The sequence below is a fragment of the Trichoplusia ni genome, chromosome 2 (genome assembly GCF_003590095.1).
Source record: "Trichoplusia ni isolate ovarian cell line Hi5 chromosome 2, tn1, whole genome shotgun sequence".
NCBI lineage: Eukaryota > Metazoa > Arthropoda > Insecta > Lepidoptera > Noctuidae > Trichoplusia > Trichoplusia ni.
This window is the reverse complement of record NC_039479.1, coordinates 4388014-4402896: the sequence shown is the minus strand read 5'-3', so window position 1 is coordinate 4402896 and position 14883 is coordinate 4388014. Positions and strand designations below refer to the sequence as shown.

The following is a 14883-nucleotide window of genomic DNA, read 5'->3' as shown; positions in this document are numbered from 1 at the left end:
TTTGGATTTGTAAGTTTTTAAATTATTACATTTACAGAATTTGAAAAATAGCAAAGATGTATTCTATTTCATGATAGAAAAACTAAAAACACTACTGGCAATTCTTAAATTAATGTGTCAAACAGCTGATTGACAGTTTGACACTGTCAAAGTGATTGTGTGACGTAGCCCCATACAAAACTTGTTGTTCTGTGACTGTCTGTTTTCTGTTCTTACCTCATAATAATATACAGATTGTTCATTGTGAATAGTTTGACTCTAGTAAGAAATTCTACGGGTCAGTAATTGCTTGTGTATCGCCAAAAGAAAGTTTTCAGACAGCGTGAAGGTATGTTGTAGTTTGTGTTGGATCGAACAACAACAATTGAACGAATGATCAATATTATCAAACTTTATCTTTTGTAGAACGCACGTAACTTGTTTATTGGAAAGTCGAGTTTAAGCTGGACTTTGATACTGATAATTAATGTTAGTGAGTTAAGACTCGATTTTGTTTCATTTACGATTCGTTCGTCGTGAAGGATGGAGCAGCTACGTTTTGACGGTCGTGTTGCGGTTGTGACCGGTGCCGGTGGCGGTCTCGGCAAGGCGTACGCTCTGCTCCTGGGAGCGAGGGGCGCTAAGGTGGTCGTCAACGACCTCGGAGGCGCTCGCGATGGCGTCGGAAAATCAAACTTTGCTGATGCCGTTGTTAAAGAGATCAAGGACAAAGGTAAATAATGCAATTCATACTTTTATGGTAATTTACTTAGTAATATAATTAAAATACTTAATTAGTTAGTTATTGTTCAGTGAATATATTTATACTAAACATTTTGACTTAATATAGTTATTTAGCATATAATTTTGTCAGTCATCAGTTTATTTTGGGTAAAGAGTAAAATAATTGTTTTTATAATTTGACTTTGAACTCTAGCTTATTGTAACTTTGAACTTAGGGCAAAGTTGAATAAAATTTACATGTTTGTGCAATGTTATCTATAAATTATCTACTCTATTGTTTCTGTGTTAGTTCAGATTTGAACAATATTTCTAACGAAGAAAAATATAATTTGGAATTATATGTAAAGTTTAAGATGTACTTATTACAAAAACAAATAAGTTACCTAAAAATGCTGTTTTTATTTGTTATTAGAAAACATATTTTTTTAAGTTTTAATTCTTTATGGTTCTACAGTAAAAAGTGTATGTGTGTAGGAAAGCTATTATTTACGTGTAATACTTAACAAGGATTTTGTTAAGTTATATTTTAGTTATGCATGAAAATAATAATATTTGTTAATGCTTTATTTGATCTCATGACGTTGAATTAGAGTTTTTTTTACATTTATCGCTTATGAGAAGATTAATGGGTTATTTAACTTTCAAAATATACAAAACATTTGAAAAAGGAAAGTAACAAACAATATTGAGTGCATGTGATGAAAGAGGACAGTAAGATGTACATGATCTTTATACTGTTTCATAAACTTGTAAGACCTTAGTAATGTATAATCAGATGAGAAAAAAAGTATTAGAATAATAGTAATATTCACATCTTTCACACAATGCTATCTAGTCTCAAACTAAGCAGAGCTTGTGTAATGAGTACCTACCACCCACTAGACAACTGATAAAAATACTTATTATAGCTAACATACATCCAGACAAATGATCATGCTCATTCACACAACATTTTGTCTTGAGTGGGATTCGAACCCATGAGCTCTAGTATAGTAGGCATGACTACTAACCACTAGTATGAAGGATTGCAAGGCATTGCCATACATCAACACAAAAACGCGGATGACGTAGCACAGCGGTTCAGGTTTAGTCAGTAACAGTCTGACACTACGCATTTCCTCCCCCGAGAGATTGGGTGTCCATGAGGATTACACCTCCTTAACAAAAAAGAACTACAAACCACTAGACCAACAGGCCAGTACAACAGTACAAGGAGAGACTGTTGAAATAGAAAATGAGGAACAATCCAGGTCCACAAAAAAATTGTACAACCTCTATTGAATTGGGTCATACATGTTACAGTAGTGATATAGGATGATATAAATAAATATAAAATAAGTTAAGCTGTTAAAGATTTTGCCTGCTATGTTCTTCATTGCAAGTGTTTAAATTCAGTATGCAAAACAATAGTAGGTTGACCATTACAACTTCTTTATTGAAACCTCTTCCGTTCTATACCATATAAATGTTGTTACATATTTAGAGGTAAGGGTAGTAAGAGTGTGAGTCTTGATAAATATTTTTTCCGAGCATATTTTAGTGTCCAGCAATAGCCCATAGGCGATAACTCAAGTTTTATCCAAATCATTCATTTTAAAGGCCGTAAAAATGTACAGAAACTTGTATGCATAAAAATACATACTAATAAACATATGTTTTGTCACAGGTGGTATCGCAGTAGCGGATTACAACAATGTAGTTGAAGGAGAGAAGATTATTAAAACAGCCATCGATAACTTTGGCAGAATCGATATCCTTATCAACAATGCTGGCATTCTGCGTGATAAGAGCTTCACAAAAATGTCCGACCAGGTACTATTACATAAATTATCTCTAGGTTACTAGGTACACTTAAGCCCTGCAGTAAAACCACGGAAATTTAGATGATTATACGTTTTTATTTATTTATGATTTGATTATGGTTTTGTCTATGATTGTACTTTTTTTAATCTGTTGAATTTATGGTGCACAGATAATAGAAATAGATCCTTGATCCTTGATGGGCGATGTCCAACAGGGGTTTATGATTTCATAGTTAATAAATAGGTTTTATTATGTTTAAAACCTGTTTATAGGAAATATCCCATAAAATACAACAATGTAAAGTACAGAAACACAGTGACAAAGTTTGTATACAGTTTGTATACACAACCCTTGTATACAGTTTATAAATAAACACGATGCTTTAAAATAATCACAAACAATGAATTTCCCCTATAGTAAACAATGACATCCGATGAATCTCGATGAGTAATGATGTTTTGTATTATCATCTTATTGTGTTGACTAAAGTAGACAACAAATTCTTAATTTGTATGAACATTTCTATATGTGCATAAGCATCGGAATGCATGTGTAGTCTATTCCTATATTTACCGTACTTGCGTACGTTAAGATTGACTAGTTTTTAAATTAAAAAATATCGGCCTTATATTCTGAAATATTTGTTATTATGGGGTATGGATGCTTTTTTGATAATTTTCAACGAAACCTATCTAGCTTGAATTTCTTTTCTGGTCGATAGTTTACACTGGGGATTTCTATTTGCTACCATAGCAATAAACTCGTAAGTCCATGACAGTCTAAAATAATGCTAGTAACACCATATATGAAGATTATAGCACCATTGTATCTTCCATAGGACTGGGACCTTATCCACTTGGTGCACTTGAAGGGTGCCTTCAAAACCACACATGCCGCATGGGAGTACTTCCGCAAACAGAAGTATGGCCGCGTCATCATGACCTCAAGTAACGCTGGTATCTTTGGTAACTTCGGACAGGCTAACTACAGGTCAGTACCTACATCGTTAAAATAAACTTAAGATTATAGTGATCTGTAGATTAATTTTGTGTTAGTAGTGTGTTTTTTTACGAGGCATGTCCGTACTTTAAGAAGTACTAAATGTACTAATAGAGTTGGCACTTATAGTGATATTGCTAAATACTGAATACTCGTTAACGCTGTCGGCCTGAGCGCCGAATATTTCGCGCAAAATACATAATTGTGTGGTTGTGGTTATAAATACCCCCTTCTTTGCATGCGCTAAAGAAACATGAAACCAGTCACTCATACATTTGCAATCAACCTTTTTATTCTGACTTCAACTCTGCGTAACGTTAAATTCATGTTACATGCAAAGAATGCATGCAATTACAAAAAAGCTAAACTTACATTAACAAGCATGCATACTAAAACACTCACGTATTTTCATAATATTGGTGCGACGTTATCGTCTAGTCTGTTAAATTTCTACGGCTGGGCTCCTAATAAAAAATATTGTATAGAAATTACATGTAAATTCATACCTACTGCTATATTCGATTTTTTTTAAACTCCTTTAAATTTAGTACGTACAAAGAATTTTATAGTTGCGATTACACGCTATTTTTTTATTATAGATTCTGATAAAGCGTAAGTGTGGTCTTAATGTCGCAAGTACTTATCCATAATATCGTAGTCTTTATCAGACTTCTGATAATATTTGAATTATGATTGAAAGCGAGATCTATCTTAAAGAAATGAGTTGCAACTTTAATAAAGGTAGAATACTTATAAAAGAAGTACGGTTCGTATGCACTACAGACTGTTAATAAATATTCTGGTGGCAACGGAAATAACAAGCTCGGGGTTAAAGGTCACCCATTCAATCGCTACCATTTCTACTTTATATCGTATTTAGTAACGAGTTGCTGTTTCCTTCGAATGATTGACTACATATTTTTATTTTCTTCTCTGAGTAACTCCACACAGGACGTTTGTGTAAATGATTTCAATACCGAATATTGGAAAGTTTACTTACCACATCTAATTTCCCAGTATTTAGCATCTATGTTACAAAAGAAAACTAAGTTTTTATTAAAGATGAAAACTAAATACAGCAAATCCATTCAATCAAGAAAATTCAAACTAAGCCCACAAAATGGATATTAAAGTATGCGCTCCTGTTAACTACAGAAGCGTAGTAAAGAAAGACTGATGCACAGAATGTTCTGCGCCATTTTACTTTCAGCATAATGGCAGCAATCCTGCTTTTAAGGTTATTTAGTACAAGGCTACCGCGACCTCATAAAGCAGTTGTGGTATTTAGTAATACTAAGCTAAAAATCTATTTACATAAGTAAAATTAGGATGATATCATTAGGCACTGCTTGATCCAAAACCACGGGTTCGCTCTGCGCGTCTCTAGCTGGCTATCTTCTCCTAAGCCCCGTGATCACCAAATAAACAATATTTTCTCTTACAGTGCTGCTAAACTGGGTCTGGTCGGTTTGGCCAACACCCTCGCTATTGAAGGTGCTAAGTACAACATCAAGGTGAACACCATCGCGCCCACCGCCGCGTCACGTCTCACCGAAGACATCCTCCCCCCAGAGATGTTCGAGGCAATGAAGCCCGAACTCGTTGCTCCCGTTGTTGTAAGTATTGGTAACTTTTAGATGATTTATACTGCAAGTGGGTAAGATACAGAGTTGCCAGGAATGCAGGTCAATGCTGCATTTCGCTTAGCTGGTGGAGCCACCTGGTGGTTGAAGATGGAGCAGGTTCAAAAAAATTACGTGGTTCTTGAAATACTTACATATTATGAACTACGAATTATTAAGACTCCTACACATACATATGAATTACTGTCTAGGGACATGGTCTTCGTACATCGTAATTCGTATTGATGTATCGTTGATTTGTTTTTGCTCAACTTTGACAGGAACTCATAGAGACAATCTGCTCTAAAAAAATGTAAAATTTTATTAACTATTAACTAACTTTTTAACTCTAACTAAACCCTCTATTGTTTAGGTATACATGACTCACGAATCCTTCCCTGAAACCGGTGCCATCATCGACTCCACCCTGGGATTCGCCACCAAAACCCACTTCGTCAGAGGATATGGTGCCCCACTCAGGTGAGACAAGTTTTAGACAATAAACATGTTTATGTTGAAAAGGTCAACGCTGACAGAAGAGTGTAAATTCGTATTGTTATGAGTAAAAATGAAGGTAAAATACTAAGTTTACTCGAAAAATGTGGGCCTTTTTCAGGCACTTTCGAAAACGTAATAATTAATTCTAAAATATTATGGATAAGAACCAGTAAGAAACTCCATGAAAAAGTTGACAGATTCTGTGCACTGAATTAGGTTTTGAAACAAGACTGCTCTATTTCAAAACACGCGTAGACCTAAAATACTTTTCGTATCATCCTTGCTGACGTTACTAACCCAATTAGCTGGTCAACGGGCAAAACAATAAAATATTCTACTATCAAACTTTATTGTTCATTGGATCTGCAGTAATTTATAATACCGTGTTTATCATATCGGCAATGTACAATTTATATTGTAAATAAAATTATAATCTTGCCTATCAGAACTTACGTTGATAAATTTTGTTTCTATACCATAAATAATAGTCGGTTTAGAATGCTATGGGGCATGAATAAAGTATTTAAACTTTAATTTTGGGATAATCATTTTGAGAGTAGATTTTGATCTAAGTCGGGTCGATATAATATAAATTGTCTATTTCTTATTATTTCATAAATTATCATGAAGCAAATTGTTCATTCCTTAAGCCAATCACACTCTACATCAATTATAATTTGATATTGTGCATTATGCACATAGCTTTTACATTATCGTGATAAAACTTAGTTCACAGCTATGTCAAAACAAGTAGTCACAATATTATAATTAATTGTCTGAATGATAACTAAATAATAAACACATTTAATAATCGACTTCTGTTAGGAAATGTTTTGTTGATTCCCATTCTGTATTATTCTTTCATTGTTAATTATAGCAGTAAGAATTTGTCATACGAAGGTTTTTATATACCTTGTAAATATCTTTATTCTCCTTTATTCATTCTTCTTTCATAAATGCTTGAGAACAATGGTTCATAGCTGCGATGTATTCGTTGTTGATATTTGTGTCCATTTAGCAATGTGTTGTATGAGTAAAATGTATACATAACGTTCTACAACAACAAAAAAATGATTGCACGGGTAGCCGAGTTGATGCCACCTCGTCAAACCCACTGAGAGCGACGTGTCGCAGGTTCGATCCCCGCGACACACATGCGTTTGTGATCCACGATTGCTTGTCATGAATTCGGTGTTTTTGTCTATGTGGTTTGATTGTTTGTGAAACTCCTGTCGCTGGCGACACAAGGATTAAATGCATTAATGCGGGAGTCGCCTAATAAGCTTTTCTTTAAAGTGAAAGAAAAAATAAGAGTTATTTAGATATTTATATAGATAATGTTGTTTCATGCAACAAAGTAAGATAACTCTATTTTTCAGTCACTTTCCGAAACTCATATTCGAAAAGTGACTCAAGCTAACAAATACTCTTAATATTAACCAATTATAACAACCTTATCAGGTCAAAGCCCTCTGACCCCGTGACTCTGGAGTCAGTGCAGCAGCACTGGTCGAAGGCCGTGAACATGAAGGACGCCGTCCACGTCGACAAAATGGCCGACGTCACATTGGACCTCGTCGAGAAGTTGCAGGTGGGTACATAGGCATATTATAAACTTTATATACTTGCTTATTTTTATCGTATACGTGATGAATACAAAGATGATGAAACTTGATGCCTATGAACCTCGTTGATTCGTATTTATTATGGTACTCTTTCGCTGCAACCTTTTTCAAGTTATATTGGATTTGGCTTGCATTTTTAAGGATTAAGCTGAACTTTTCGAGCGATCTGGATGTAGAGGTTCACCTCCACCTAAATATGGTCATTTTTAAAGTAAAAACACTGAAGTTTGCAGTTGTATAAGCAAGAGGGCGTCCTACATGACCTAGCAACGTCTCTCTACCCATATCATACGTTAGAAAGTAGTCGCTCTACTATGTTGGGCAACACAGTAATTCCGTGGTAGAACGTAAAATAATACATACAATTTCTACCGAATCATTATTTATTATTTTATTTATCTTACGTTAACGCCCTGCGTCAATAACCTTATCACAAATTGTCAGTTAGGGGTACTATATTATGTATATAAACTGTTATCTTAATACGTAACGCGATGATACGATATCGAGCGCAAACGTTTGACATATTCAAGTATAAGTTGTTTATATTGAAAACACTTTCTTAATCGTGCTATTTTGTTTATCTTGGGATGTTACATTTCAATTTTTGATATACCAATGTTATGGTTATTGTTATGTAACCATGGATTTTTGAATAGATAATTTAGTTAGTCAAATAATGTACCTATAATACTCAAACCTAAAATGTTCAAGGTTATCAGTAGGTTTTCATCGTAATTGCATTATTGTAGAGATATTTTTTGCATGCAGTTTTTAATTACAATTTCTTCATGTTTATATTTGCTTGCAAAACTTTTAGAACATTTTTCTCTGTTGAGTCCGACAACTCCCATAAATTTTGACTCAAAACAGCGAGAATAAAGTTCTCGCATGACTATCCTTTTTTCTCTAAGTCTTTATGCCTCATATTATTAAAGTTCATTTTTTTGTCTATTTTGCTAGGAGTTCCAAGAGCGTGCCAAGTTGGATGGAGACCGCGAATCCTACTGGTCCAAATACAGCTACAACTCCAAAGATTTGGCTCTGTATGCCCTCGGAAGTAAGTATCATAAACGTACACAATACTTAACAGACATAAGTTTAGTCCTGTTTTCTCTACGGGTATGGTAGAACCGGAATTCCGACCCGAAATCGCTTTCTATTTGCATATGCATATTATTATTATTTTATTTTGCATTGCCCTTTTTACTTCCATTTTGCTCTTTGCATATTATTTCTATGCATGATGTAACCATAAAGGTTTCAAAAATAACAAAGTCCATAGTCATAAATTATTTTTAACACTTTGTTTTGACATTGAACTACAAACGAAATCCTCCAATCTTGACCTAGTATCTAAAGAACCATAACCTACCCACAGTCGGTGCGTCAGTCCACAACGAGACCGACCTGAAGTTCTTGTACGAGAGCCACGAGAACTTCTCAGCCCTCCCGACTTACTTCATCCTCGCCGGTATGTGCCTGGAGTCGCCGCTCGTGGCCAACTCCATGCCGCCCGGCAAGCACGCCGACTTCACCAACGTGAGTACACAGGACAGTTGTTAGTTTATAAAGATGAGAAACAAGTGGGAGAAAAGTGGAAGAATTTTCCTTCCTTTGCCTTTTTTATGGGACTAGCCCGCTATACATGCCCGTCATTGCAACTCTGGTAAGCCAGGATCTACAATGAAATCCACGAAAACCACTGAAACGCTTAAGTTCGATGTGGCCTTGAGGAAAAAATTAACTGCCTTTTAACCCGCAACGAAATTGATCAGAAATAATTACAACTTTAAAACAAATTAAAAAACATGAACTTTGCCTTTTGCAAAAATGACAATAAATTCTAAATGAAAAGCTCTAGAGACTACCCACCTACACCAACTAAAAACATTCCCGATCATCTCCCTATAGAATCGATAGAGTCGCGGAATGTAAGCAAATTATAATGGAAATCCAATAACGTTGGTACTTGTTTATTCTAGATCCTCCACGGGGAACAATACATCGAGTTCGTGGACAGTTTCCCCGGTACCGAGGGAGAGTTCACCGTCCGTAGCTACGTCACCGATGTCTTGGACAAGGGATCCAGCGCCGTGTCCATTGTCAACAGTGAGTATTTATACAATAAGCATGACAAAGGCGAATTTGAACTTTAAAGTTGAGTGTTTGAGGTCTATATTTGTTTACGTTTTCTATAAGATGTTGTGACATTTTATCTGAAGCAGCTAGAATAATCTATCGTGCAAATTGAAACGTTAAAGTCATGTATTTAGAGTTTGTAATTTATTGGAGGATGACTTTTGCACTTGTGTGATTTAGACTTATGCAGAAGCACCGATATTAAGTGCACTTGCACCTAGATAACTCATGTTATTACTAAAAATATTTTTTCATATCTCCAAGCATACTGTCATAATTCATTTATAATCGATTAGATTACAAAGTAATTATGTTGGATTTGTAAATTATCATTTTAAATACCGGCTCTGGAATCTGTGGGCTTGTGTAGGTATATTCAAACAAAACATCTTATTTATTTTAAAGACAGTTTTAACTTATTAGTTTTAAATGATTAATTTCATTAAGTCTGTTAATCATTTGTAGTTATATCTTTTAGTGGTAATATAATCTGGTGGTTGTCATCAGCATTGCATATTAATTTTAGTTAAACCTCTTATAATAATAATTTTATGTCATATTCATGATTTGATTCTGAGTCCTTGCATCTTATTTTAGGGAGTAGTGATCGAAGTTTCTTGCTTCGACTGACGGGGTTTCGAAAGATTTCAATTTATACTTTACTACGATAAGAAAGTTATATAAGAAATAAACCACTTGTTACATAACTTCATATCAATTTTGTATACAAATACTCCTAACAAAATGAACCATTATAATAATAATACTCCACAACTTTTACACAAAGCCATCTAGTCTCAAACTAAGCTGAGCTTGTATTGTGAGTACTAGACAACTGATGAACATACTTAAATATTTCTAAACACATACATAATATAGATAAATAACACGCAGACAGAACAAATGATCGTACTCATCACATAAACATTTGCCCTGGGTGGGAATCGAACCCACGACCTCCGGTATAGCAGTCAGGGTCACTAACCACTAGACCGACACGCCCATCATTCATCTTTAAATATCTACAGTAAATGTATTATTCCCTAGGCGAGATCTTCCAAGGCAAGCAGTTGGTAGCTCGCACACAGCAGCACATCTTCGTGCTCGGTCAGGGTGGGTTCGGCGGCCCCCGCAACAGCAAGCAAGCTGTCGACGTCCAGCCCGCTCCCAAGAGGGCTCCCGATGCTGTTGTTGAACAGCAGACGGCTGAGGATCAGGCGGCACTTTACAGGTATAGAGTATTTCAAGTTGAGTTGATGTTTGCAGGCTCGCTGTACGAATAAAATAAGTGGAGGTGATGGGGTTCAGTTTAGGATTTTGTTCAAATTCGATTTATGGCACCTCTGTAAAATATGTTGCCGTTGAAAAAGTGTATTTTTCCAGATTTATGACGAGAAAATTCATTAATTTTTATTTTCGCATTTTGTTTGTCAGTGCATTATATTTTTTGTAATTAAACATTGCGTGATTATTTCAGGCTGTCCGGAGACTTGAACCCGCTGCACATCGACCCCAATGTAGCCACCGTCAGCGGTCACCCGAAACCCATTCTCCATGGACTCGCCTCTCTCGGTTTCTCCGCCAGACACGTACTCGCCAAGTAAGTTCATAGATGAATTTTATTAACTCCCTATTCAGTTGAAAACTACACGCGAAATTTGTAGAACTTGTTACTAAAACGTAACATTTTTAACATTTATGATTCCACGTTTCGCTCTAAGCTTCTAACCGTCTCTCTGGTCAATGTTTAATATGTCCCCATTATCCCAGGTACGCCGGCAACGACCCCAGCAACTTCAAGGCGCTGAAGGCTCGTTTCGTGAAGCCCGTGCTGCCCGGACAGACCCTCGTCACCGAGATGTGGCTCGAGGGCAAGCGCGTGCACTTCCAGACCAAGACCAAGGAGACCGGCAACATTGTTATCGCTGGTAAATATATTGTTGACTGATAGAAGGCATATAATGTTTTGAACAACAAAAACAGATCATAGACTTAAAAACTCTAAGCCAAACATGCTTCGATTTTTATGGGTCTACACGGCAGATATTTCACGTTAAATGAAAAAAAAAACAACAAAATCGATTCACTCACTCCGTAGTTACGACGTTACAAACAGAAACATAGTTTCGGTAGATTGTGTTCATTCCCATGCACTTGTCTAAAAAAAATCATATAGATTATGACCACCCCACAAAAATATTACAGTTTATTGCAAGTTCCTGACTTATTTATTTTCTCTTTGCAGCCTTTGTCACATAACGTTTTATAACACTATTTCAGTCTTTTGACTCTACTGGTAATTTCACTTTTATAACGTGCCTTTCGTATCCCAGGTGCATACGTCGACCTAAAGAACTTAGTATCGGGTGGAGCGAGCTCTTCCCCCGCGGCGGCCGCACCCTCTGGTGCCCTCAAGAGCGACGCTCTCTTCGCCAAGATCACCGAAGAGGTGAACAAGAACAAAGACATGGCTAAGAGCGTCGGCGGCGTGTTCGTTTACAACATTACTGAGAACGGAAAGACTGTTAAATCTTGGAGTAAGTAAATCTTTAAACTAAATTTAATAAAAAAGCTATTACTTTGATTTGATAAAGGTTTTTTTGTGTCGTAACACAGTCAATGAAAGATTAGTGTTTTCTCAGCTAGTAACATATAGCCATTTTGGCAAAAAGTAGAGCTAGCAGCATATTCATACTGAGTTATCAGAAACATTTAAATTTCTACACCTTTTGTTTTCGTTATAGATTAGAAAACATTTCTGATGTAATTCTTTTGCTTCCTCTTCAGCTTTGGACCTCAAGACTCCTGCCGTATACGAAGGTCAACCCAAGAGTGGAAAGGCTGACACTACTATGACCGTCTCTGACGGAGACTTAGTAGACATTGCAGCAGGCACACTTCAGCCCCAGGTTGCTTACTTGAAGGGAAAGCTCAAGATTGCTGGCAACATCATGCTTGCACAGAAACTTGGCCCACTCCTTAAGTCCCCAGCCAAGATTTAAGTTATATATCATGTAATGGTCATGGAAATGGATATATTAATTAATTATTTACTGTAATGGAAGAATGTATAAGCAATACCAGTAATAAGCGTAACTTGCAAGTATTAAAAGCAATATGTAATAAATACTTTTTTTACTTACTTCAAACAGCCAGAAATTGCATTTATGTTGTAAGTTATATTTGATGGCGATCTGTGATATGAAGAAGACATATGAAATTATTTATGGTTCAACCAGACAGCAATTTCTGGCATTCGCATTTTTGTTGTCACAATAGAGAGAATGTATTATATATTTTATGGTGATGGAATTAAACACCAATTTTATAAATTGTAGTTTTTATTTATATTTCTGGCAATAATTTCCCCTCCAAAAACAAGTTTGCTTCCTTTACTTCAGTTTCCCAAGCCATTTTCATATGAGGTTGTGTGGTTAAGTCAATGAATTTGCTTGCTTGAACTTCTGGCAACCCTTTGGTTCTTATAGCTGTTCCTAATATGCAGCAATAAGTACCTGCAATGAATTATGTAGTTCATGATTTATTATACGCAAGTACAAATGGCATAATATTTTTTTAAATTAATTAGCAATTAAAACGGATCATACAAAATAATAGACTAGACCATTATTAGAGAAATTATAAAAAAATATCATGAGATTAACTACTCCTCCCCGGAACAAATAAAGTTAGATTCTATATTTGAAATGTTACTTCAAAGCATTTAAACTTAAATTCACACACGTATAAAAAAATCAACTAATTATTTCAGTTTATTTGTACGATGAGATCGGTATAATAAGGTATTTAATATCTAGTTACCTTTTCGTAAGGAAGTTTTGTCTATAATACCGTGTGCGGTCTCACATTTTGTTACTTTTGCTCGGCCGGTAGTATCAGATATTATCAAAATATCGGCGCCAACTGTTTGTTCTATGGTTCCTTGTAACCAAACATCTACCGGACAAGGCTTATTAACTAAATCTTTTATTAAATACTTTCTAGGATTTAAAGCCATATTTTTATATTGGTAGCCATTTACACTATTAATAACAAGAAATCGAACTCAAAACATACATCTCAAAAGTTTTGTTTTGACTGGTTTTGACAAAATTCTCTCAACTTTTTGTTTGACACTGGCATTTCAATGACAATATTCATTGTGTGTTGCCAACTTAAAAATTGATCAACATTAAAATGTTACTATTTTTGTTTCATGGACTTTGCCAATTAGAAAAGGCGGTTGATATTTAAATGTACTTTGTAATTTTTTAAGGTTTGTATTAGGGGGATTCATCGAAGTAGTGACATATTCAGCTTTTTGTTCTTATAGTTGTCTTACTCTTTAATTATAACAGTTTTACATTTATTATAGTTTACGAGACACAGGGTGGAATATCCCTCGGGAATTGTGAATTATTTCAATCTGAAACGGCTCTTTATTTAAGTAGGATTCTAGATTTATTTTTTATACCGCACTATCTCTATTTAAACTTTTTAGCCCGTTAATAGTAACAAACACAGTCGGTTTCGTAAAATATAGAAATGACAGATAAAAATATTAGGTATTAATTAACAGTTACAGTTAACATAATATCAATGTCGGGATTCCAGTGGTTCAATGCCGGTTTGCATAGGTTTGAACTCAGGCCTAGAAAAATTAGTGATTTATTCGAAGTTTCACGTAACATTCATACTTTCATTTCAAAACTTGCATCCGATTATTTAACGGAATGACTGGTTTCTATGGAATACAAAAAAAAACACCTTCCCCTTGCATATGTTATAGGAAATTGTGAGATAAATGGACTCTACCAAATTGCAACAAAATTGTAACATTACGTGACTGTTTTGCTCTATATTTGTGCAAGCTGATGATAATATTATCAAAGGTCAAGAAGTTTATTAAAAATTAAATCAAACTACCATTTTTGGAGAACTGTAAATAGGCACCTACTTGATAAATAATTGTATGAATATGTAGGTAGTTTTGAGATACCTCACCAAAATGCTAGAAACAATTTTCTAGCATTTTGGTGAAGTAAGGCAGAGCTTAGGTAGAGCCATTTTGATACTGTCATGGTTGCGGTTTAATGGTTTGATTTTAACATATGCATGTGGTTACAATTTTGAATTGAAGTCAGTAATAAAAGCTAGTCAAGTTCAAGTTGAACACGTTACGCTAAGGGTACGTACGAATAGAAGAAAGTACAAAAATAATAGAAAAAATGATAATTTATCAAATTTATAACCATACCAAGCATTGCTTAACCTCATGGTTTCCGCAACTGAAATACATAATCGACAAACGACCTAATCTGTGACATTTCTACTCTCTAGCCATCACGTTTTATTAGATACAGCCAGGTGACAGACGGACAGACATCGGAGTCTTACTGATAGGGTTCAATTGGAAAAAAATTGGTTTTGGGTACGGAAAATTAAAAATGTGACTACTTCAAAGTTACTAT

General features: G+C 35.2%; 1 protein-coding gene across 1 annotated transcript; it reads left to right on the top strand.

Annotated features, from left to right (window-relative positions):
- The first annotated feature begins 224 nt into the window (after positions 1-224).
- Positions 225-12744, top strand: LOC113504311 (peroxisomal multifunctional enzyme type 2-like). Its single transcript, XM_026886570.1, has 15 exons — positions 225-328; positions 522-712; positions 2390-2535; positions 3365-3516; positions 4970-5141; positions 5521-5627; positions 7107-7236; positions 8234-8330; positions 8652-8812; positions 9256-9382; positions 10460-10643; positions 10890-11012; positions 11183-11340; positions 11746-11949; positions 12200-12744. Exons 2-15 carry the CDS (start codon positions 523-525, stop codon positions 12412-12414), a joined length of 2166 nt encoding a protein of 721 aa, XP_026742371.1. The 5' UTR covers positions 225-328; position 522; the 3' UTR covers positions 12415-12744.
- The last annotated feature ends 2139 nt before the right edge of the window (positions 12745-14883 follow it).